This window comes from Schistocerca nitens, chromosome 4 (genome assembly GCF_023898315.1).
Source record: "Schistocerca nitens isolate TAMUIC-IGC-003100 chromosome 4, iqSchNite1.1, whole genome shotgun sequence".
NCBI lineage: Eukaryota > Metazoa > Arthropoda > Insecta > Orthoptera > Acrididae > Schistocerca > Schistocerca nitens.
This window is the reverse complement of record NC_064617.1, coordinates 598,433,716-598,460,202: the sequence shown is the minus strand read 5'-3', so window position 1 is coordinate 598,460,202 and position 26,487 is coordinate 598,433,716. Positions and strand designations below refer to the sequence as shown.

Genomic DNA, 26,487 nt, shown 5'->3' with positions numbered 1-26,487 from the left:
CACTTTTATGAGCAACGAAATCCCACGCAACCGAAGGACGTACGGCACTTGAATTAAGCAATTTCAAGAATGGCCCAATTTCGGCCGACGTCTCGGACAGTTCTAAAACATACACACAGAGCACAAATTAAATTTACAGAACAAGTGAACGGCAGACTATAGCTGGAGCACCAACACAACAGAAACGTGAGGACATACAAATGACTCCATTTGGCCCCCTATCACCAAAAATAAGAAAATCTAAAGGCGCTCAAATACCGGAAATGGCAGAAAAATGGTTCAAATGGCTCTGAGCACTATGGGACTCAACTGCTGTGGTCATAAGTCCCCTAGAACTTAGAACTACTTAAACCTAACTAACCTAAGGACATCACACACATCCATGCCCGAGGCAGGATTCGAACCTGCGACCGTAGCAGTCGCACGGTTCCGGACTGCGCGCCTAGAACCGCGAGACCACCGCGGCCGGCAGGAAATGGCAGACACTGAATTTTAATTTAGAGAACATATACGCCTTCTGAAACTGGTACCCTCTACCAGTTAAATAATTTGATTTAGATACTCTTATCGTCAAGGTGCCAGATCTCAGCTCGTGGTCTAGTGGCTAGCGTAGCTACCTCTGGTTCACAGGGTCCCAGGTTCGATTCCAGGCTGGGTTGGGGATTTTATCTACCCGGGGACTGGGTGTTTGTGCTGTCCTCATCATTTCATTATCATTCGTGAAAGTGGCGAGACTGGACCATGTAAATACTGGGAATTTGTATGGGCGCTCATAACCACGCATTTGAGCACCCCACGAACCAAACATCATCATCGTCAAGATACCGATAGACATAAAGACATCTGCCAGACACGGCCAGTAGAGCGACCTTAATCAGTTTGCTTTTAAATAACAAACGACACTCAGAAAGGCAGTGAGGAGGGGGGTGGCGTCTCACGACTCATGGCCAACACTTAGCGCTCACAGGAAATGATGCTCACCGTAGTTCCTGCATCAGACCAATGCGAATCATGCACGATTTTTGTGGCCACGTCAGCCAGTTAAGGCAGCAGGAAACCGCCTCCACTCCAGAATATACACTGAAGAGCCAAAGAAACTGATACACGTATGGCCCCCACGAGCACGCAGAAGTGCCGCGACACGACGTGGCATGGACTCGTGTAATGCCTGAAGTAGTGCTGGAGGGAACTTACACCATGAATCCTGCAGGGCTTTCAATAAATCGGTAAGAGTACGACGGGGTGGAGATCCCTTTTTATTTTTTTATTTAATAAAATTGCAGCCATATATACAGTTACTTTCTTAACATTTTTCATTTACATTTACATTTTACATTTTTGCATATTCATTTATCGATTTCACTCTTTTACTGCACAGTTTTATGTGATATCGTTCACAGGCTTCAAATGGTTCAAATGGCTCTGAGCACTATGGGACTCAACTTCTGAGGTCATTAGTCCCCTAGAACTTAGAACTAGTTAAACCTAACTAACCTAAGGACATCACAAACATCCATGCCCGAGGCGGGATTCGAACCTGCGACCGTAGCGGTCTTGCGGTTCCCGACTGCAGCGCCTTTAACCGCACGGCCACTTCGGCCGGCTCACAGGCTTCGTTACACAGTTCACATACACATGTTGTGGTTGGGTCGTGATAAGTTTTGTTTTAGCAAATTAGATGATGAAAGCCGTGAATAGAAAGTCTAGTTATGACATGTCGCAGCTCGAAGTTTGGTGCTGTCCATGAGCGGTTCGTCATTGCTTCGGTGCCATAGAACTCCGGCCATATTTTTTCTCGTTTGTCCTCCATGAGCTTCAGTTGCTTTCTGAAAGCCCTGGTGTGTGGCATCATATATCGAAGTTTGATATCTTCAGTTAGGAATGTCTCTCTCGCTAGTAGGTACACTAGTCTAGATCTTGTCTTTGAGAGACCCAGTGCACTTTTTAGACAAGTCGATTTTACCTTTTCTAGTGTTTCTAGATTTTTTTCTGTCAGATGGTCCCATATAACCTCCATCCCATAGGCCAGGATTGGCAAGATTTTTGCGTTGAATAATTTCATGGCTGTTTCTAGACTGAGTAGGCAGATGTTTTTGATGTCCTGTATTGCTGTTATTGATTGGGCTGCACGTTCTGTTTTATTATTGTGAAGCATTTGGCTGTTGGTTGCAATATCACCCCTAGGTATTTAAAGTCTTATGAGATTTTTATTTTTTGTCCTCTGATGCTGATTCCCGCATTCTTGGGTGTTTTGCCTCCTTTTCTGAAAATTACAATTTCTGTCTTTGTTATGTTTATGTGTAGTTTGGTTCACTGCACCATTTGTCTATTTTCTCAATGATTTTCTGATCACTTTTCAACAGTCCTTTGCAAAGCATCCCAGATATGTTCAGTAATGTTTATGTCTGGGGAGTTTGTTGGCCACCAGAAGTATTTAAACTCAGAAGAGTATTTCTGGAGCCTCTCTGTAGCAATTATGGACCTATGGTGTGTCGAATTATCCTGCTGGAATTGCCCAAGGCCGTCGGAATGCGCAATGGACATGAATGGATACAGGTGATCAGACATGATGCTTACGCACGTGTCACCTTTTAAGAGTCATATGTAGAAGTATCAAGGGTCCCAAATCACTCCAATTGCACACGGCTCACGCCATTAAAGAGCCTCCACCAGCTTGAACAGTCCCCTGCTGACATGCAGGGTCCATGGATTCATGAGTTCGTCTCCATAACCGTACACATCAGTCCGCTCGATACAATTTGAAATGAGACTCGTCCGACCAGGCAACACGTTTCCAGTCATCGACAATCCAAAGTCGCTGTTGACGGGCCCAGGCGAGTGGTAAAGCTTTGTGTAGTGCAGTCATCAAAGGTACAAGAGTGGGCCTTCGGCTCCGAAAGCGCATGTCAATGATGTTTTGTTGAATAGTTCGCACGCTGACATTTGTTGATGACCCCGCATTGAAAACTGTAGCAATTTGCGGGAGGGTTGCACTTCCGTCACGTTGAACGATTCTGTTTAGTCGTCCTTTACCACGTTCTTACAGGATCGTTTTCCGGCCGCAGCGATGTCGGAGATTTGATGTTTTACCAGGTTCATGATATTCAGGGTAGCTCGTGAAATAGTCCTACAAGAAAATCACCACTTCATCGCTACCTCAGAGTGCTGTGTCCTATAGCTCGTGCGCAGACTGTAACAACACGCTCAAACTCCCTTCAATCTTGATAAACTGCCACTGTAGCAGTAGTAACTGATGTAGAAACTGCGCCGTATTCAGTCTGTTCACATATCTCTGTATATGAATACGCATGCCTACACCAGTTTCTTTGGCGCTTCAGTGTAGCTGCTCGTCGCACAGGCAGGGCAAAGTTGCAACTCCACAGACAAGATGAGTGACCACCACTGCTTTCAGGTACTACGCGAAGCTCCATGAAAACAATCAACCGCTGCAGATCACGTGGCACTTACCCGCTGTCCATTGTCGCGCCGCCAAGACGCCACCATTCGAGGTACAGAAACTAAGCAACTCTACCCTCAGTTCTCCTATATTAAAGGAAAACCCCGGGGGGGGGGGGGGAAGGGGGGGGGCTGGTGGGGGGGGGTAAGGATGAGACCCCGGGTTTAAAGGGAGAACCTGTGGTCAGCATTCTGGCTAGTAGTGCTAATTTTCAGCTGATGCAACTTTGCTCTGTGCTGCCTCTCAGTGGCTCGGAAACTGACTGGGGAGATCAATCTGATGACCTCATGTTACTACACAAAGCGAGGGAGCACCTTAGCAGTAATTTCTTCTGGCTTCGCTCTGTGCCCAAAAGTTTAAGAAAACCATGGTACGCAAATTTAGCGAGTCACGACACGTGCCCTTTCCATACGAAGCATCCCTACAGGATGCAAGACGAATTTTGTTCCTAGCAATTTCCCAGTTTTTCTTGATGTACTTCACATTAATATGCTCAGGAAGTAAGTAATTTCATGACCACCGATTTAACATGGGCGAGTTTACTGGAAACGAAAACATCAGGTTGTCTGTTGCAGTGTTATGGGTTTCGTGTACAGCTGTGTTAAATGCTAAATTTCGCCAGTTGATGGACTGATACCATTTGGCCTCAGCTGGGAGTGAAAGACAATCAGAGCTGACGTATGTTTACGATTAACTGGTTCACTTAATAATGGCTGGGAGCTGTCATGATGTGAGAACCAGCACTACTAAAACAAAACCTCTGTTGAAAGTATTTAAAAACTGCTGGAATCAATTTTTTCGGGAGACAAATCTTAGTCTTCCCGTCACAGCAGGCGGTAACATAAGAGGACTGAATGTCAGAGTAATCCGGCACCTGTTTGCCATCTCTAAGCTGTTGTTTGACGTCCTTTAATCAAAAAGAAACGCATATGGACTGCTTTGAACTTGCAGGGTGTCAACTACTCCGAGTCGCAATGGAACATGTGACTGAGAGCAGCAACCACTTGGTTGTCCGAACCTCTTATATACTTTACATCAAATTGGACCCGGAAATTCTAATTGCCTAGTGGGCGATCCTTCCTGTTTATGGGACCAAGCCCCATATGCAGGTCGAAACCTGGTTATTCTTTTTCAGCTGGAGTAATTTGTGTTCGAGGTAAAAATCAAATTTCTCGATTTCGAACAGGACTGCAAAGGCCTCTAGCTCATATACTGAGTAGTTCATTTGAGCGGGAGACAGTGACTTCAGAAGTAGGTGACTGACTTGCGCTACCCCTCACAGTCTTGGAGTAATACGGCCGCCATCTCTGAATTAGAAGCGTTGGTTTGCAAGATAAATTCGCGGTCAAAAATCAGGAACACTTAAGACAGGCACAGAAACCTAGGCCATTTTCTAGGCATTGAATGCGGATTGCTGGGTGTCAGTCCACGGACATTCTTCACCCTTTCAGCGCAACTGATTTAGTGACATGGGAAGTCGGGCAAATTAGAGATAAATTAAAAAAAAGGAATTACCATCCCTGTGAATCTGGTTATGATCTTTTTATCTTTAGGTGGAGAGAAGTGTAGATGGGTTCCCGAGGACTCTGGTCGAACTTAATTACATGGGCTGATGCTATGTGCCGCAAATAGCAAAACTCCATGCGTGCTAAATTTACTCTGTGAAGTTTGACGTCAGGCCTGCTCCCATAAACAATGCTGAACATGGTGTAGATGTCAAGATGATCAACGCAGGTTTTACTATACATTAAAGTGTCATCCAAATAATTGTAAACACATTTCAAGTTTGCTCCCCAGCAATACTGTCACTCCAGTGACTCACCAGAAAGGAACACGATTATATTCAAACAAATTCCAGTGCGTACGAAATGCTGCGAAGTGCTTTCACTCTTTGATCAGTGGCATCTAATGACAGGCCTGATTAAGATCTAGTATGGTGAAACATTGAGTTCCTGAAAACCATTTGTGGTGGTCACCACTGGGTTCAAATGGTTCAAATGGTTCTGAGCACTATGGGACTCAACTGCTGAGGTCATTAGTCCCCTAGAACTTAGAACTAGTTAAACCTAACTAACCTAAGGACATCACAAACAGCCATGCCCGAGGCAGGATTCGAACCTGCGACCGGAGCGGTCTCACGGTTCCAGGCTGCAGCGCCTTTAACCGCACGGCCACTTCGGCCGGCAGGTCACCACTGGGCTTACGAAGTAGAAAAATAGGGGACTGGTACAGAGACTCTGTCAGCCTAATCACACCATCCACCAACAACTGATCGATCATTTCCGCAACACATTCATTTCAGAGAGAGACAACCGGTAAGGGTATTGACAGATGGGGATTTGATCCGTGACCTGCATTTTTACCCAGTCTTAGCGGTGACTTAATTTATTACTCAGTATATCGAAAAAATCCCAGAATACCTCCAGCACTTTCCAAGCCTCATCCTCACTCAAACGATCGAAATTAAAAGGGGCAATTTTGTTTTGAAATAAGACGTTTGTTATACTTTTTGTTAGGCTGAAAGCTGTAAAAGAGCTCCCTGCTTGTATAATCTAGAACTCTTATATTCTTTAAAAAATCGCAGCAAAGCAGTAAGTAAAGTACATATATGCACTTCGTAAGGACTGTTCCCCATAGCCAATTTCAACTCTTCACAGGACACACTCGCGGATTTTCCATGTTAAACACAACATTTGATGGCATATTGCAGCTCTGAATTACACTGTTTCACTATCGTAAAACACGATAAAAACACAACTTTACTGATGTCTTTATCAGAGATTCACATTACAGTTCTACGGAGCTTAAACTCGGATTCGGTTTCTGGAAGGGATGAACACACCGCCTGCAGATCTAGAGCAACACAGCGTTGCCAGATTGTTGTCAGTCTTATTACATTTCTCACACATCTCGTATGGCATACAGATGTTGTCGTTGGAATATTCAGCCACTATTTAGTATAGAGGCTCCGATGATGGCGTATTATATCACCTAAACCGGTAGGCTATAAAATAAATTGGAGGTGAACTTATATCTGATGGTATTCTTCATATTTTTTCCACACCGAGAAATCTCAGCACAAGCCGTTAAGGAATGGTGCTCGCCGTCATTCCTGTATCACGACAAAGCGATTCAAGGACGGTTTATGCGGCTATGTCCATCAGCCAAAGCAGCAAGAACACGCCCCAAGTCCAACTCCAGAGTATGGGCAGTCACCGCATAGGCAACGCTGGGCAAGGTTTCCGCAAGCACAGGAATCGTTGTAGCTCCACGTGCGGCTCAGTATGAAATTCTAATACGGACGCATTGCTACAAGGTAAGGTTCGGGTAAAGAGGAAAGGCGAAGTACATTATTGAATGCCCGTAGGTAAATTTAATTAGCAAATACTAGAATTGAATAAACAATGAAACCCACAATTCAGCTCCGGCGGCTCTTCTCACACACTGAAGCAGATCGACATCAAATGTTTTCTGTACAATATCTCAAAATCACATTACGAAAATATACTGACGAAAGTCACGGGGTGCCTTCTACTATCGTGCAACACCTCCCTTTGGCCGCCGTGGTGCAGCAACTCGACGCTGCATGGACTCAGCAAATCGTTGGAAGTCCCCTGCAGAAATACTGAGCCACCCTGCCTTTATAGCCTTTCATAACTGCGAAAGTGTTGCCGATGAAGGAGTTTGTGCACGAACTGATCTCTCGATTATGTCCCATAAATGTTTGATGAGATTTATGTCGGGCAATCTGGGTAGCCAAATCATTCACTGGAATTGCTTATAATGTTCTTCAAACCAGTCGTGAACAGTTGCGGCCTAGAGACATGGATCATCGTCATTCATAAAAATTCTATCATTGTTTGGGTATGTGAAGTCCATGAATGGCTGAAAATAGTCGCACATAACAATTTCCAGTCAAAGATCGGTTCAATCCCTGTCAATTCGATGTAAATATAGTCCGCACTATTATGTAGCCACCAACAGATTGCTCAGGGCCTTGTTGACAACTGTGGCTTCGTGGGGTCAGCGCCACAGTCGAAGCCTACGATCAGCTGTTATCGACTGTAATTGGGACTCATCTCACCAGGTCATGGTTTATAGGCGTCTAGGGTCCAACCGATATGGTCACGAGCCCATGAGCGCCGCTACAATTATGTCGTGCTGCTAAGAAAGGCACTCCCGTCGGTCGTCTGCTGTCATAGCCCACTGACGCCAAATTTCGCCGCACTGTCCTAACGTATACGTCCCACATTGATTTCCACAGTCATTTCACACAGTGTCGCTTGTCTGTTAGCGCTAACAACTGTACGCAAACTCCTCTGCTCTCGGTCGTTAATTGAAGGCCCTGAACGGGGCGTTGTCCGTCGTCAGAGGTAATGCTTGAAATTTGGTATTCTCGGCACACTTTTGACTTTGTATATCTAAAAAAAGATTCAAACGGTTCCAAGCACTATGGGACTTAACATCTGAAGTCATCAGCCCCCTAGACTTAGAACTAGTTAAACCTAATTAACCTAAGGACATCACACACGTCCCTGCCCGAGGCAGGATTCGAACCTACGACCGTAGCAACAGCGCGGTTCGGGACTAAAGCGCCTAGAATCACTCGGCCACAGCGGCTGGCTCTGTATATCTCGGAATACCACATTCGCTAACGATTTTCGAAATGGAATGTCCCATGCAGCTACCTCCAACTACCATTCGGCATTTAGTCTGTTAATTCCTGCCGTACGGCCATAATCACGTCGGAAACCTTTTGGCACGAATCACCTGTATGCGAATGACAGCTCCGTTACTGGACTGCCATTTTATACCTTGAGCACTGGATACTACTGACATCTGTATATGTACTTATCACTGTTGCATGACTTGAGTCACATCAGTGTAATATTCCACTTGGAATAAGGGCACGATTTAAGGTGAGATAAGCTGTGTGTAAGTCACTTAAGGTTCATAATGCCGATCATTGAAATGGATTTCAGATCACATATACTACAGAACAAGTGCTAAGACAAAGATCCTCAGATAGCACACGAAGCTACCACACGATAAGGAGCCCGACTGAGTGACGCTTATCAGAATCAAATAATCCTGTAAAGCTCATTTAGAAACGAAACTAAATGCAGTGTGCCTAGTGACATGCAGCTCACGATATTACATCAAAATTTGCTGCTTAAAAGCTTCAATCACGTGCACTAGGCAGAGGTCCAGGTAACTCCTTGATATGGCACGCTGTAAGTGGCGATGAGCGGAGATTCGGCACACCTGGCCCAACGAATGATCTGCCAAGTCGTAGAATGATTTGTTTGTTGCGAACCGCGTGACCGTAGTAAACGAAACTACCGCCTATTATTCCTGTTGGTTGACTTGGGTTCAAATACCTTAGCGTCGCAAGAGAGATTACTGCTTTCTTGAAATGGCATAGGCGCATTGCTCCAACGCTTTCCTGTCGACACTAATCACGACACTGACCAAAGAACTAAAAAAACACAATTCGTAATGCAGATATAAAAGAAACTAAACGGCACTCGTTATTATGCGGCTGCATTTCAAGCTTTACAATAGACAGACAACTTCTTGGAGTATGAAGAAAGAAGTAAGATGTCACTCTTACGGAATGACAGCAGATTACAAAAATGCACGGCTAGTCATACGTCTTAAGGCCAGACTGTCAGCTCAGAAGATTGCGATCTGCACCAGGAGTTATCTGTGTGCTACGAACTGTCAGCTATGATTTTTTCCAGCGTCGAATTCAGGTTGGTGATTATCGAGCGCCGTCGCCTCGCTCTGGGTAGATTTAGTCTCGAGATGTGCGACGCGCACAATAAGCTTAGGATTAACGTAAGTCCATAGTTAATAGGTCACGTGGTACTTATCATCTCACCGTTCAGCGTGATTCATCGTTAGCCACAATTCATGCAGGCAATCCATCAATGACTCTTCATCTTGACAGGATCGTTACCACCTGCAGGAAAGTACTACGAGTATAAGAAATTATTAATATACGTTAGTGAGAGCTAATCCTCCGGTGATCGTCATTTATTTAACTTTCAGTGTCTTGCCGTTTTGTTTTACAGTTTGCTAGCGCCTGCACATTGTGGCATAGTTATTGGAAGAAATATGACAATGTTCTTTGTTAAGATTCTGTAGTTCAACAGCAACATTTGAGCTGCTTTTGCGTCACTTGTAGCTGTGTATCTTTTCATTGCGGCACTCAGCGGCAATTACTTTGAAGTCCAATATATGAACAAGTTGACATTTTAGGATTGTAACAAACATTCCACAAATATCGACTGCCCTGAAATATTTTAGTGACTCAGTGGCATCGGAAGTGACTTGGGAGTAAAAGTGAATTAAACTTCATCAGTTTCAGCTGGCGCCAATATATTCGGGTATTTCACTACATAGCTGAAATGTTACTTTAATTATCAATGGCATGTAGAGGACCTACAATGACCAGAAAGGTGTCATGATAATCCGACGTGTACTGCTCAAGAACTACGAATTGCTGTTTGTTTTCTGCCGTCAGAACGATTGAAACACTCTGCAGCAGACTACAGAGACAGTACGGAGACACGTAAAAGAAGAGTGAATGGGTGGATGGGAATATTAGAAAGTGTGAGACACAATAACTGCTACTAGCATCGGAATGGGAGACTAGTGCGATGCTAATTGCACCAACGAAACAGCAGATGGCCCAGAAAATGCATTCCAACAAACGTACCATTTCCATAGAATATATGCGATGTAGGAAAGTACGGAAGTAGAGGGTAGCGAGGTGGCTGGCCAATGATCACAATCGTAGACGGAAGACAGTATCTCAGGAAAACTTAGACCGTTCGTTAAATCTGCGAGGGCCATCAGTTCTTTACCGATCTGAGCAGAACTATATAAATAGATTGAGTAAAGTGCTAGTTTCTTACGGCTGAATAATACGGCCTTTTCGCATACCAAGTTTTAAGGGTCCTACTAAATTGACCGTTGGGTCGTATCATGGAGAGCAATTTCTGTTTACGGCATTGTTTAGCTATCGTCCTCTCTAAGTGAGCCAGCAGACTATGAGAAGCAGTTAGAGAAGATCAGTACATGAGATTCTTGTCAGTACCACCCTAGTGGCGTCAAAATTGGCAAAGGAATTGCAAGTTTCCTTCAGACACCGACAGTGGTCGTGTAGGGTCTGGTGGACCCAGTGGTGTACTCCCACTGATCCACGTATCCAGTGGCTCTGTACCAATAGCGCCCTCAGCCACCGCAATATAAGATGGCTGGCAGCAGCCTCACAGCCCACTGGCACTCTGAACCTCTTCGCTACTTGACGCTACACATACGCTGCATAGTCGGGCTTCCAACATCATTGTTCATTATTTAGTTCAGAGGGTCTCATCCTCGTTGCTAGCGTATCAACTGGGCTCTGTTTCCTGCAGCATTATTTGTTACGAGTCTTCATATGCTTGGAGAAATACAAGTTAAGTTGCTGTGTTAAGTGGTTCGCTAATCATTTTTGCTCCTGTCCAGCTTTGTTATGACAGTTGCTGCACCACTCTGTAGCCCACCTCTTCTTACTGTGCGAGATGCAGAGAATGCAGGCGATGGGCTAGTGGAAAATTTACATGTCAGATTTGACGCTGGAGGATAAGGGCAATAAAACAGAGCTGCAGTGTGTGTACAGGAAACCATAGCCAGTTCTGGGACTCTAAATAGTCGTAGAATTGTACAATTGGACTGTGCAAAACTTACCAATTTAAACTTGGGAAACAACGTCACTGAGCTATCAGGTTCTCCATTGGTGGCCAATGCAATAGACCGAGCGAGGTGGCGCAGTGGTTAGCACACTGGACTCGCATTCGGGAGGACGACCGTTCAATCCCGCGTCCGGCCATCCTGATTTAGGTTTTCCTTGATTTCCCTAGATCACTCCAGGCAAATGCTGGGATGGTTCCTTTGAAAGGGCACAGCCGACTTCCTTCCACATCCTTCCCTAATCCGAGCTTGTGCTCCGTCTCTAATGACCTCGCTGTCGACGGGACGTTAAACACCAATATCCTCCTCCTCCTCCTCCACCACCAATGCAATAACAAATATGTAAATGCGTGAGCAGGATGTGTTAACTAATGGTATGATAACCACGGATCATTGATGGAGTGCCTTAAGAATTTTGCTGTGAGTGTGGGTAAAAAGACAAAATTTAGGGAAATAGAGTGAGAATATAAGAGTACAATTAACCAAACAAAAAGGTTAGCAGGAAAAGTAGAAGAATAATTAACTGAGTGAAAAGTGAGCAGGAAAGTTGTACAAAGGAGTGTGGGGAAATAGATGAATGGTTTTCAGCGAAAACCGATAAAATACAAAGTTGTTTGGATCAGAGGTTACATAATTTTGCCACTGAGTTCCGAGAAGATATAACTTTCGAACGAGAACCTTAGACTATACGGTAGAAGATAGTATCGTGATAACTGAAAGGGAACAAATTAAATGACAACTAAGTGGAAAAAGAATAGGTCTTGACTTGGAAACCTTGAGTGTACAACAGAGAAGGAATAAGGGAGATATTCTAACTAAAGTGTGTACTGAAAATTTTGGGACGTGATGGGAGTCAAAGGAGCAATTGACCTAACAAGCCATCACAATTCACGGATTATAATCGAGATTTGAGTCATTGAGATTCACTACTATGGACGCAAATTTGGAATATGAACTCAATATGTTGACAGATAATGTTAAGAAATTAGCGGATGTGGGAGGAAATGGAAAGGCACACTAGCCATTCGAATTTCTGAGTCAGAAGAGATTAGTCCATTATTTAAGTTGAAGCAAGGTCGATATGACATCAATCAGTGTTGCCAAAAGTTGACCAGTGAAGTATATGAACTTAATGAATAACACACAAATTATGGTTTCATTTATATTTTATTCTGACTGATTCAGTCATAAACCATGTCTACGGTCCTGTACTAATTACAAAACACAAATCATGTCAAAATACAGAAAGGAAATAACCTACAATGTTTCGAATGTAACAACAGGAAAATTACTGAAGTAAAAAATTGATCTGTAGCCAACATTACGTATCGAAACCAAAAAGTATCGTTCCTTTCCTACATTATAAGTATGATATGTGTCTGGAGACCAACACATTGAAGATAACCAACACTAGACAGACACTAGCATTACAAGGCCAGAACTCATAGTAAGCAGTTCAAAGATCAAGGGCTACAAAGCTAGTACATACTACAAAGATAGTATATTTGTAGCCAAGATGAAGACAATACTACTCATATATCTCGTAACAAAATTGTATTCCAACCAAACGTTCTCAAGAAGATAAAGTAATAAACATTTAAAATTACTTTATGTAAGGTATTTTTACATAATTAATTACTTTATGATAACAATATCCTCTGCCATCATAAAGACTAAAGAATAATGGCTCTGAGTACTATGGGACTTAACTTCTGGGGTCATCGGTTGTAAAGAAACTGGTTCTCTACCCCTGAAAAAAAAACCTTTTAAATAATAAAACAGGACCTTTACAAGGAATCTGACTACCCCTGTTATTCATGGACGAAAAAAATTTTGGCATAGTCTTTGTCAGAACGTGCAGAATCTTATGTGGGGCCAATAAGACGTCAATTTTAATCTAAATATGGTATGCCAATGTTTACATAATAAAAAAATAAATTAGGTAATTCAGTACAATTATTATATAGATGCCATAAATCACTTTAACGGGAGCCAAATGAACAATTAAAGTCAATATAATTCCAGTAAACCAGCAAAAGTAAAAAAAAAAAAAATGTAGGTGGCTACATAGACAGCGCGCATCTGCTAGATGCCCGCGAAATACGTAATTTTGTTTTGAATCTGACAGCCAGTGAGAAAATAGGTGAAAAAATACTATTGGTCAGTTTTCAAGCAGTAATGGTGGACAGCATAAGCTGGTAATATACGTAATATTGCAGTAGCTAATTTTACTGCACAAAAAATAAAATATGTTCTCCCTGCAGAAGAAGTTACGCACAAACATTAAAATAAAATTATGATGAGCAGCAAAATGCCTGAGAATAATTTTGAAAGAAAATTATTAATTGAACTTTAATTTGGCGGGTCTTCAACACTGTCAACAAGACGAAATAATGGAAAGAATATTAATTGGAACTCAACAAAATTGAACCTTGATATTGGCACAGTATTTTTAAAATAGATAATTTAACTGCAATTGTCTTTAATTTTGAAATGTGAGAGAGGGTAATAATTTTCTTTTAATGCCTTAACTGTTGCCGCAGCAGTGCGATGACGTCAGCAGTGGTCCGCGCGGACGATGTGTGAAGTTAAACCTGGTTCGTGGTGTGAAGATAATGATGGATCCTCCTGTTCCATTAATATTCCAGTCACGGTCGTGGTCCACGTCTCCGTTGTAGTCGAATCAGCTGGCAGCACTGGCGCGATAATAATAGTTCCAGTGTGTGCGTTGTCGTTACGCGCGCGACGATTTATTATTAAAAGTTTATTAATCACGCGGTGCGGGTAGGTCGGAATTTTGCAATGTCTTTAGTATTTACGATATGTAGCCGGTTAAGGCCAATACTTCGTACAGTTCTTTCACCATGTTGCCACAGGAAAACAGTCACATGTGTTTATCACTATAACAGTCCGTTAAACATCAGTTCAATTTACGTCGTCGTCTTTACGACAGTTTGGATGATAAAATAAATGTTTCTTGATCAAATCAAAGCACTGTTCTTTTACTTAACATTTTGTTTTGTTCCACTTTCACGCAATTCTAACAGTTAGTGTCTCCACACGACAATGATGTCTGGTTCACGGCTAATTGTCACAAGTTCATACAGTACGTAAAATTGTCACCGCAAACACTCGATATACTTTTCAGGTTTTACTGTTCACTTAATAGTGCACGATCTCTTATTAACACAGCGGACGCACTCTAATTAATTGTTCCTCCGCATATCACCGTCTTTCACTCCGAACTTTGTAACGTTTCTCCACCCGCGAACAGCCACGATACCACAACTCGCACGCTCTCTACCGATAGTCGTTCGCTCTCTCTCTGACACAGTACTTCTCCTAGCCTAACCAAAGATTTACAAAGCATATAAAACCAGAACTTTCATATTCGTACAATATAAAATATAAAACAGTAGCAAAATGAATGAAGAAACAATGTGACATATTAACAAATAAAGCATAGTGTAAATAAATGATACATACGTATTATGACAAGGTAATGCACAAAATAAAAAAAATATTATCGACTTTCTGGGAAAGCAATGTCCATACACAGTCCCTTAGAACTTAGAAGTACTTAAACCTAACTAACCTAAGGACATCAGCCGGCCGAAGTGGCCGCGCGGTTCTGGCGCTGCAGTCTGGAACCGCGAGACCGCTACGGTCGCAGGTTCGAATCCTGCCTCGGGCATGGATGTGTGTGATGTCCATAGGTTTAACTAATTCTAAGTTCTAGGGGACTAATGACCTCAGCAGTTGAGTCCCATAGTGCTCAGAGCCATTTTTTGCCTAAGGACATCACACACAACCATGACCGAGGCAGGATTCGAATCTGCGACCGTAGCGGTCGCTCGATTCCAGACTGAAGCGCCTGGAACTGCTCGGCCACACTGGCCGGCACTAAAGAATAACATCTTTGTAATAACATATAATGAAGTTATCAGAATGAGATAAATACTATACAGCAAATATCCACTTTATGCTTACATAGCTATACGATCTGCTTATTAGTAGCTGTCTGATACGCAGAGAAGTATATCACATTAAAGTGCTAGTGAAACGTCCCCTTAGAACAATTATACACGACTGTCCTTAAACTGACACACAATATTTTTAGCGCAACGCAATCTGACTTTCACAATTCCCTACAAAAGAATGGCCCTGACTAACATTAAACTATACGTTTCACAAATCACTTACCTCACAAAAATCTTGGTTACTCTAACTACTGCAATACAGCGAGCGCCACTACTGCCAGCTAAATAAAAGATTCAAACTACGGAAGGCACTAACTACTGATAGGCATAGTTAGCAAATGAAAGATTTTAATAGAGAACAAACAATGTATTTACCTTAATAATGTTGAAAACTCATAATATACATATCAGTTCATGACATCCAGTTTTAAAAATTTCAAAACTCCGCCATCTCTCTCCCCACATCCACCACTGCTGGCGGCTCACCTCCAACTGCGCAACGCTACGCGCTGTTCACAGCCAGCTGGCTAACACTACAATGGCGAGTATTATAACAATGCAAAGCAGCCACAGACTGCACACAGCACAGCCAGTGATTTTCATACAGAGGTGGCGTTACCAATAAAAAAACCTAAACAGCCTACTTACATAGCCCTCATGCTACCCACAAAAAATTTTACAAATTTTTTTGGGCACTGGCCAATACATATTTGTTAAAATTTTTTTTCACAATTACAATAACAAAGAAATCAAATGCACACACTTATTGATACAATGTTGGTCAAAAGCTAAAATTTTCTCACAGTTCATAAAGACAGTCCTGATCGTTCGTCACGGTAAAATAACAGTGTTTTTCTCAAAGTCTGAGCAGTAAAAGACAATGCACATAGACGTAGTGGATTTCCATGCAGTCTTGAAGAAGTAGTGTTGTCCTTCCAACGAAAAGACAGTGCTGACTCGACATGCAGACAGGTAATGGGCCACAACAGAGTAAACCCACAGCCGAGTCAGTCGACGTTTTGAAGAATATTGGTAGTTAGGTCATCACAGAGCAGACCCACTGTAGTCCTGGTAGAGATTACGGTATTGGTGGGCCACCAGAGGTGCAGACCCACTGTAGTCCTTGTAGAAATAATGGTATTGATGGATCATCAAAGGTGTAGACCCACTGTAGTCCTTGTAGAGATGACCAGCAGCCATCTGTTGTGACTGTGCAGGTGCACAATCACCATTGAAGAGGCTTGCGGATAATATAGCAAGTTCATAACCACCACTTGTGCACTCACAAAGTTTCTGGAATTGTCCTTAGAACCAGCAATGCTGTTATCCAGTCCCTTGCTGAATTATTAACACACGTGCAAACACTAACAGTCCCTACTTCTCACATATTGTCCATATACTATGACCAACAGAAATGTGTGCAGTGAAATGGAACTTACAAGTTAATAATATGATGAACTGGCGTCAATTTCAATTTTATAACATAAGAATACAATTACAAAGGTACAAAATACATCATTAAAGAACATAACAATACAGATAACATTTGTAGTAATAGGGGCTTTACAAAAGAATCGAAATAAACATATACATCAATGTTACAGGAATTATGAGATAAGTGGATACATAAAATAATGAGAATAGTTTTCGAAACATTAATTTCACACAAGAGAATTGAAACAGAACAGAATTAATAATGTGTAAACATCTTTACAAAGAAAATTACATATTATAAATGCAAATTATATATGAGGATAACAGTATTCCTCGTCATTAGTGAATGTAGCTTAGTACCAGAAAAATTCTACAACATAAGTCTCATCAGATAAACACATAAAAACAGGAAGTTCACAAATACACAAGGGTACACAAACACATAGCATAATCATACAAAAGGAAAGGACAGGGTTTGTTTTACTGCAGTATTTTGCAAACAAAACTTTCTTTACTTCTCGGAGATCTCCCTTCGTTCTTCATTATTTCCAAAAGTACTATCTAAGCCGGCTTTCTGTATTCTGTTCACATCCTCTTTCAAAATAGTTTTTCTCCACTGTACACTACCTTTTTTTTTTGGCCAAACCATTTTCTTATATCTTCTCAATGCATTTCTTCCAGTTCATCATAGTTAGTTTCTTATATAGTCTACCCCCTCTTAAGCTAACTTAAATCTACTGAGCTCAGATGTTAAACTAAGGGACGAGGCAATGCAGCAGCACAAAACAATTAACACAAACATCAATGACAAAAAAAATTCAAAAGGCAGAGCAAGCAGCATAAATTACAACTAATATAAGGCAATGAGCAGCAAACAAGAAAAATAAATCAGTAGTAAACTGGCTTAGCAGAGTAATACAAATTAAAATTCAGTAGCACTATGCCTGGCAAACAGCAGCTTATATCTAAACATGACATAGTTCAAGCAGAAAAAATATTACACTAAAAATGGCCATGTCTAATACCTATGTCACATCTTAACACTAGAGTGATGCATCACGAGAACTTACACTAGCAGATAAGTTACCAAATCGTAAAGAAATTATTTATGCAATTCCTGTGAAGGGAAATGTCTTTTTGTGCTCCCTCATTTTTTTGAAAAAAATTATTATTTACTCGATCTGTAGACAGAAAATATTTATATTAGTACATCTATAAAATTTTATTTTAACCAATGCTGCAGTGCAGCTAGAAACTAGATATCAAATGAAATAAGCAACTGTGAAAAGCAAAGCATAAAAATATCATTCAATAGTCATGTGACATTTCATAAATTGTAAAAAAAAATCTCATCTAGAAAGACAGTAGTCAATAATCAGGTGTGTAAATATAAGTATCTTTCCAAGTAATGAGCGTGTCGTATTTGCGGTGCTTTCTACAAAGGAACGTCAGAAGTGAGGTTAATGGCCTCTTTTTTTTTCTCCACCTAATGGCTTTTTCTCCAGGTGGCTGACCCAGCTGGGCACCACAACGCATTACATCAAGGTCCCTTAGCTTTCTTACCGAAATATTTACGACAGCAGTTTCCGCTACAGTGACAGTCTCATATAAAAATTTCAAAGGTCGAGAATTTGCGTTACAAATGTGTAGAAACAAAATCCTATAAATATAACAGTGTCCAAAAAATTTTCGTCGGCATTGTAATACATTCGCGCATTTACATACATTTCATAGCTCTTAAAGTACGATTCTTGGTTTCCAACAACCTGTTTCACAAACCAGAGTGAGTCCCTAACCACTACTCATTATTCCTTACCTTATTCGTCGACACTTATTCAATATTTTATGATAACAGATACGTAGCATACTCAAATAACTCATATAGCATCAGCTTATTGATCATAAACATACCGCATCACCATAATACACATAGTCATCGTAATAATATCATAACACCTCAGTCAACTCTCAAAATCGTCGTAGCTTCCTCCAATAATTTCAAAACCTAAAAAAAATTCTCTGCTCATTTCAATAGTGTCATCTACCTCAAACGTACTTTAAAATCATGCTCCCTTACCAAATATATCATTCGAAGCTCTCATAGTATCACAATGGTTCCAAAAAAATATGAAGAGTCCACAAAGTACTGACAAAATACAATTTCATAAGTGTGAAGTTATCCAACTGTGTAATTGCGTAAACATGTGTCACTGACGTAGAAAAATAAATGTTTGTCTCTCTCAGTTAAATGATCAGATAGCTGTGTAATTTATGTGTTAGAGAAATATGGTACCGAAGTGTAAAGTTGTATAAGCAAATACCATATTAGCTAGGGCTCCTTGTGCTTGCCAAACACATGGTACACAAAGTAAGCGTGTACCCCCCTGAGGATAAACTACAAGAAAAAATCAGAAGATTCCAGTGAGGTATCCTGGCAGGGTCGCCATATGAAACGTCCCCTTAGAACAATTATACACGACTGTCCTTAAACTGACACACAATATTTTTAGCGCAACGCAATCTGACTTTCACAATTCCCTACAAAAGAATGGCCCTGACTAACATTAAACTATACGTTTCACAAATCACTTACCTCACAAAAATCTTGGTTACTCAAACTACTGCAATACAGCGAGCGCCACTACTGCCAGCTAAATAAAAGATTCAAACTACGGAAGGCACTAACTACTGATAGGCATAGTTAGCAAATGAAAGATTTTAATAGAGAACAAACAATGTATTTACCTTAATAATGTTAAAAACTCATAATATACATATCAGTTCATGACATCCAGTTTTAAAAATTTCAAAACTCCGCCATCTCTCTCCCCACATCCACCACTGCTGGCGGCTCACCTCCAACTGCGCAACGCTACGCGCTGTTCACAGCCAGCTGGCTAACACTACAATGGCGGGTATTACAACAATGCAAAGCAGCCACAGACTGCACACAGCACAGCCAGTGATTTTCATACAGAGGTGGCGTTACCAATAAAAAAACCTAAACAGCTACTTACACTAGGATACTGATTATATTTTGGTTGTAGCCCAGTGGCTGTTCATATTCCTTTGTAATGCCTCATAAGACTATGAGTATGGCGATGTCTGATTGCTTTAGTAGTAGGTGGCTTAATTATGCAAGTTAATGGCAAATATTATTAACTGACAGTCATTTTTCTCCATAATTTTGTCTGTTGAATTGTACTTATGGATTTTATTTGTAAGAGTTGAAAATTAATACTATTAGGACTTTCTCTAGTTGATCGACTACGTTTTTTTTATCATTCAACATGCTTTTCCACACATCAGTGACCAATGACATTGCCTTAGAGATATTAGTGACGTAAGCAGTACAGTAAATGCTTATAATCCCTATAGTTTTATACTCCTGTTCCATGTATTGTTTAGTGATAGTTTATAAGACGTATCATAGCTAATAAATTTATGATGCTGGTTCTTACTTGGATAACCTCCTAGATGGTCATATCTTAATATTGATACTCACATGATTACAGAGTTTGACATTGTCTGATTGGCTAAATGAAGGGGTGTTAATTTTTGACTAGCTGATAAATGTGTGGTAGAGGTTACTCATATAATGGTCTATTAATTCCAAGCTTGATATGTTAACATGAACTGATTAATCATGCTGATTAATCAAGCTGTATGCTGCACTAAGTTCAATGAATATATTTTTATAATTCTGTGTTCGTACTTAATAATTGTATTTATGCTTTCTTCTTGGACCTCATTTAGTGATTACAGCATTTTGTGAGAGGCACTACTGACATAAACAGTATAACAATTTTTTGTATCCTTCAGATTATTTGAATTGTTACTCGTTGTTAATTTGATATGCTGTTAGTATATCACTTTTTCCCACTTTTGAAGGATTTTGATCCTGATTGTGCTATGGAATAGCCCCCTAATTCCTGTTCTTAACGTTTCACATGATTATGACTATGATCATTTCTGATTGCCTTTGCTGATGTTTCATATATTGGACTTTATAGTTATTGTGGTACTGGATGGACTTTTCCTATAAAAAAAACTGTAGACTGAGTTAATACGCTTTAGCTGTGTATGTTAGCATGAATAGGATATATGCAGTTTGCTATCTATCTAATTGTGATAACTTTATTATATTTTATTTTAAAGATGTTACTCTTTAGTCTTTAGGACATCAAAAGATGATGGTACTGTAAAATAATTAAGTATGTAAAAACCCTTATGTAATGTTATTTTAAATGTTTATTACTTTGTCTTCTTGGAAATCTTTGGTTGGAATATAGTTTTGTTAAGAGATGGGTGATTAGTGTTATCTTCATCCTGGCTACAAATGTAATAACTTTGCAGTCCTTGCTATCTAAATTTTTTACTATAAGCTTTGGCTCTATAATGCCAGTGTATGTCTTGTGTCGGTTCTCTTATATGTGCTGCTAAAAAAAATGATCAAATGTGTGTGAAATCTTATGGGACTTAACTGCTAAGGTCATCAGTCCCTAAGCTTACACACTACTTAACCTAAATCATCCTAAGGACAAACACACATACCCATGCCCGAGGGAGGACTCGAACTTCCACCACGATCAGCCGCACAGTCCATGACTGCAGCGCCAAGACCGCTCGGCTAACCCCACACGGCACAATGTGCTGCTCTTCACACAGATGTCTTACTTGTAATCTTCGAAATGAACGATACTTTTGGTTTCGATATGTAATGTTGGCTGTAGACTATTTCTTCGACGTCAATAATTTTTCTGCTGTTACATTCTAAATAATCCTGTGACGTTGTAGGTCACTTCCATACTCCATTTTCACACGGTTTTTGTTTTGTATTTCGTGCATCGTTGTGAGCATGGCTTATGGTCGAAACTGGTTGGAATAAAATACAAATAAAGTCAACATTTCTGTGTCATGCATTTTGTAAACTACTTACAAGCTGATAACTGCCTTAATAATAATATTAAATTTATGAACTTCTGGAACATTTAGAACAGAAGGTAGGACCTCTGAACGATACTGGAATTAACTTACGTTGCGAAAGACGGAATACATGAGATCCTGAAGATTTGGAACAGGAGGAGGATGACGAGTACAGTCCGAGTTTTCATGACAATGGGTGCTGTTGGCGAAGTGGAGGATAGGTCAGGGGACACTGATATCGAAAACAAATCTAAGATTTTTTTTATATAAATATTTCCTGTCTGTGAGAGAATTCGAGGAATATGACATTTATCCAAATGAGATCCGTCCATAGGCTTGGTTGGATGATTTTCAATGCCCCCCGCATAGTTGGATGTATATCAACAGGAACTACAGTCGGATTGATATTAAATGCAACTTGCATGTGGATACTTACAGGAGGAGCCTGCAGTGAGAATGAGGCCAGTCTTTAGGGAATGTGCGACTTAGCAGGAGTTTTGCTATAGTTTTTGGTGAGGCCATATAGGATAGAGTGTTGTACAGAATAATAATGATTTCAGATTTAAGCTACTCGAGATTCGTCAGCTCCATCAAGTTCTTCGGGCATATGATGCAACAAAATCAATCACTATAACATCCTTGTAGCCTGATCAGACTAATCCACATATGTGTTACCGAACTGTCAGTACATTTATGGTGCATCATATCGGTGGGACGATGCAAAACCATCATCAGAGCATTTCAGAATATACTGCAAGAGCTGGAGGTGGAACGAATTCACAAAATAGCGGTCAGCTTGGATCAAACTATTATAAGAATCCACCTCAGACCAGAGGACATAGTTATAGTAAATTTAAAGTTGTGAAAGTACTACAGACAAGGAGAGGTATGAAGTAGACAAGCATCCATATCGTAACAGAAATTGGAATCAGGACAACGATGGAGAACGAGAAAGGGTTCGTCATAGAGATAGCCGTAATGGGATAAACTGGAACAAGTGGAAGTTTAGAAATGCGAATCAGTGAGGACCGTATTCGCAAAACAATAACAATAGATTTGTGGTCCCAGCAGTGGTATAAATTCGTTCAGCAGGTTCAAGGAATAATCAACCTGGAATCAGGCCATCAACCTCACAGTGACAACTAACTGAGGCGAAAGATGGCATAATAGGAGAAGTAACGCCATGGTGAGACTTTAGTGTGGATTTTGTTGCCAGAGAAGACTTGAGAGAAACTTGGAGGGGAAGGAAAGTGTACCAGGTACTAACTTTAGAGAATCCAGTGATAAATATTTCTTTTGACTCATTCACCTTGAGTTGCGTCTTCAGCTTAGGGAGTCATGGCAATGCATTTCTGTGGTGTGAGGTAGTAAGGTCCTGCCCGGTTTTGTGAATGGAAGGGATTAAAGTGAAGTGCAATATATTTGATAGAAGCACTGGAGAGGCCAACTAAAATGAATTTTGAGTACCAAGGGATTGAACTGTAAGTCAATTTATTAATTGTGCTATCTTTAATGGCAGAAATAATATTAGGTGTTGATTTCTTAGTTTTGCACCAGGCGATCTTGGATCTGGATGGTGGAGAGGGAATGCTCGATGTCAAAGGAGAAAAAGAGAGGATACCATTTGTGGATCGTATTATAAGAGAAGAGTTAGAGATGAGTTGCCTAAAGTTTACTGCTAAATCTAGATTGCAAACAGGATCTGGAAGAACTGGTAGTAGTGTGCAGGAACAGGTCTCTTTACTGTTTGAACAAAAGCGAAATAGGAATGTTGCTGGTATTGTGAGGGAAAGCGATTGTTATGTTAGTGGTGTGCCTCAGGCTGGGCGAACAAGTTTGTGTCAAGTACTTCTAACGTATGAGAAGGTATTCTCTAAGGATCCAGGGACCATTAAGTATTTTATTTATGAATTCTGAGCAAAATATCATCAAAAGTTTTCTGTAAAGCCTTATTCTATTCCCTTAGAATGGAAGGAAAAGGCAGAAAGAGAAATCCTACATATGGTGAAGGAAGGAATAACTGAGAGAGCCCACAAGCTCGTTATTCGTGGTTCTGGAGAGAAGGGGAACAGTCCACCTATTGTTCAACTCGAAACAAATCAAATAATAATTTTACCTGAAACAGACAGACCAAAGAGTTTGGAAGAACTATTGTAGGAGTTTTATGGGGTAAGAGTACTATCCTCTGTTGACTTGTGAGCCAGTTACTGGCAAATCATACTACGCCCTTGATACGACAAAATACCACCTTCCTCTGCTGTGGAATATGTTACTAGTTCAAACGCCACCTTTCAGCCTCAATTTATCATCTGCCACCTTTGTCCGAGGTCTTGATGTTGTAGTTATAGGTGCGTTGAAATCGAAAGCAACCCTGTACAATGATGACGTTCTAATAGCTGAGAAGTCATGGTACGAACATAACAAAGTTCTCGATCAGCAAATGTCTTTGAATAAGTGGATATGTCAGTCAGTCTGTAGAAGTTGCAATTTTGAAGGGAAGGCATCAAGTTTTTAGGACGCAAATCAGTCGACAGAAGATGAGCTGATTAGTGAGAACCCAGAGCCTAAGTCTAAGAAACAAGTGAGAGCTTTTTTAAGGTAAATAAATTTCTATAAGCGGTTTGTTGGCTCGAGTATTTTGTCGACTCCACGATTATGTAGGCTGACTGGAAAAAGGATGGCCGTGGGACTGGGCCAAAGCAGGACAAGCAGAATTTGATTGTATAAAAATGTACTGATTGGTGTATCCATTTTGGCTCACCAGACCCTAGTAAACCATTTTGTACTATGACTGACAGGTTGGGAACCAGTCTTCGGATGGTACCGTTGCAACACATAGAAGGGGGTCGACCTATGTCTTGGAACACTGTTTCTTTTGCTAATTTCCTTCTCACCAGGTGCGAATGTAACTACTCAGCTACTGGGCGAGAGGCTTTGGTCTTTGTATGAGCCTTCACGAAATTTTGATAGCACAACAAAGGTATATAAGGGCCATCGAACATTGCAGTTATACATGGCTGTCCAACTCATTCTCAGGTGGCTTGCTCGTTGGGTGCTCTAACTACAAGAGTTCCATTTTAGTACCGAACATTTCCGGGGTAAGCAGAATACAACTGTGGGTGCCCTGTCGTGGACACCCGACAATTTACCGTACTGTGTCGGAAGTGACAGGTAAGACATCAATTTCTGTCTGTTTTACTTGCAAAGTGTAACGTTCCAGAATTACTTGGCAGCATCATTTGAACATATTGCTCCTGAACAAGATTAGGGCCGCATATTAAAGGAAATCAAAGTGTCGTGGAATGAAGGAAACCATGCTATCTGGGCCATAATTATTTAGTTAGAGATGACATGTTGTTCAAACATGCGGACCTGGTGATCTATATGTGGATAGTAGTTGCCCCGAGGAGGTAACTAACATGTTAAGTTGGGTACTGACTTTTTGGAGTGCGCAAATGCTTTCATAAATTGAAAGTGTCGTGTCATTTTAATGCTATGCAAGAGAGTATATGCTGGGTGCTGGGTAAGTGTAAAGTCTGTCGGAAGCCGAAGGTGATGAGCATGTTTGATGGAGCTCCATTTATATTAAGAGAGCTCGTGGTAAATTACTTGTCTGGACCAGTCACGAGATCATGTGGGGGATCTGCGTACATTTTGGTAATGATCGAGTTAATATCGAAATACATTACATTCACATCTGTGCGCAACGACACAAGAAAGACAGTTGCTTTTGAAAAACATTTCTTGTGTGAGACTAAGTCAGTGCATAAAGTAATTTACGACAGAGGAGCAGTAATTTAAGTCAAAAGTTCGTGTATGGATGCTAAGGAGATGACGGATCCAACATGTGTTTATTTAATTAGGACACCTCTCGTCGGACCCAGCTAAAAGAGTGAGGCGAGAATTGTGAAACTTTCCCATCCCTACTGTCACAGGAAGTATCGTACGTGGGACAAATATTTGGAGAAATTTCAAGACTCGATCCACGAGTTGCGTAATGACTCTACTCGACTGCCCCCCGTATTGTTTCTGAAGAATAAACACCATCCAAGATTAGTTAAAGAAACAATAGCGTCGCCTAAAGAGCGCAAGATGCGTCATTCAACAATTGTTGACTTGGCCTTAAATAATCTAAAGAGAGCAGCAGAACAATGCATAAACTGATAAAAAGAAGAGGCAGATCTTGTTCCTCACGGACAGAAAATCCTGTCATAGTCACCTAAGTTGTCGAGCAAGTAAAATGCACTTCATAATAAAATTATACGCCTTTTCCAAAGACTATATCAAGTATGTAGCATTGCACATCCAGACGCGATTGAAATAGAATTGTTATGGGCTCCTGAGACACACGGATTGGATCGTCAATGTGAAACCGCGGGTAGAATAAGGTTTAGTCCGGAAGTGAGATTGGATGTATGTATTAATGCCGGTAGACATAGTAATTAATGTAAATACATTAATTAATACTAATAAACTTGCAAATATAATGGGTGTTTATCCGAATTAATGATGTTATATGTCTGAATGTGAACATGACTTGTTGGTGATACGAGGAAAGTAAATTTGTTTGTTGAGGGTATATATATCGTTACTGGAAAGAGTTGGTTTATTTCGAATTCCTGTCGGATACTTTTGAATTTTGCTTTCGACGATTGATTCATGTGATTCAAGCAGGTAAAGAGATTTTGTTATTAATGGTATCACTATCAGGTATGGCTAGGATACCTGTGAGGATGAGTGCGCATATAATGAGAATATCACATTAACGAACTCAGGGATTATACAATTCGTGTATGTGATGTGTATAGCGAGTATAGCGACGAAAGGTCATCCTGCTCTTAGTAGCCTATTTTCATTGCCAACTTTCTGCGCTAGTATCTTTTCTTTTCAATTCCTTGCCCATGAGAATTATGATCACTACTTTTCGCATACTTGTCTTGAGAGTGTTTT

General features: G+C 40.8%; 1 protein-coding gene across 1 annotated transcript in view; it reads left to right on the top strand.

Annotated features, from left to right (window-relative positions):
- Window positions 1–6,610: 6,610 nt before the first annotated feature.
- Window positions 6,611–26,487, top strand: part of LOC126252458 (proton-coupled amino acid transporter-like protein CG1139) — a 155,931-nt gene continuing 136,054 nt past the window's right edge. Inside the window, exon 1 of the mRNA XM_049953353.1 lies at window positions 6,611–6,739. Coding sequence (XP_049809310.1) covers window positions 6,611–6,739 — 129 coding nt within the window. The remainder of the gene's footprint in view (window positions 6,740–26,487) is intronic.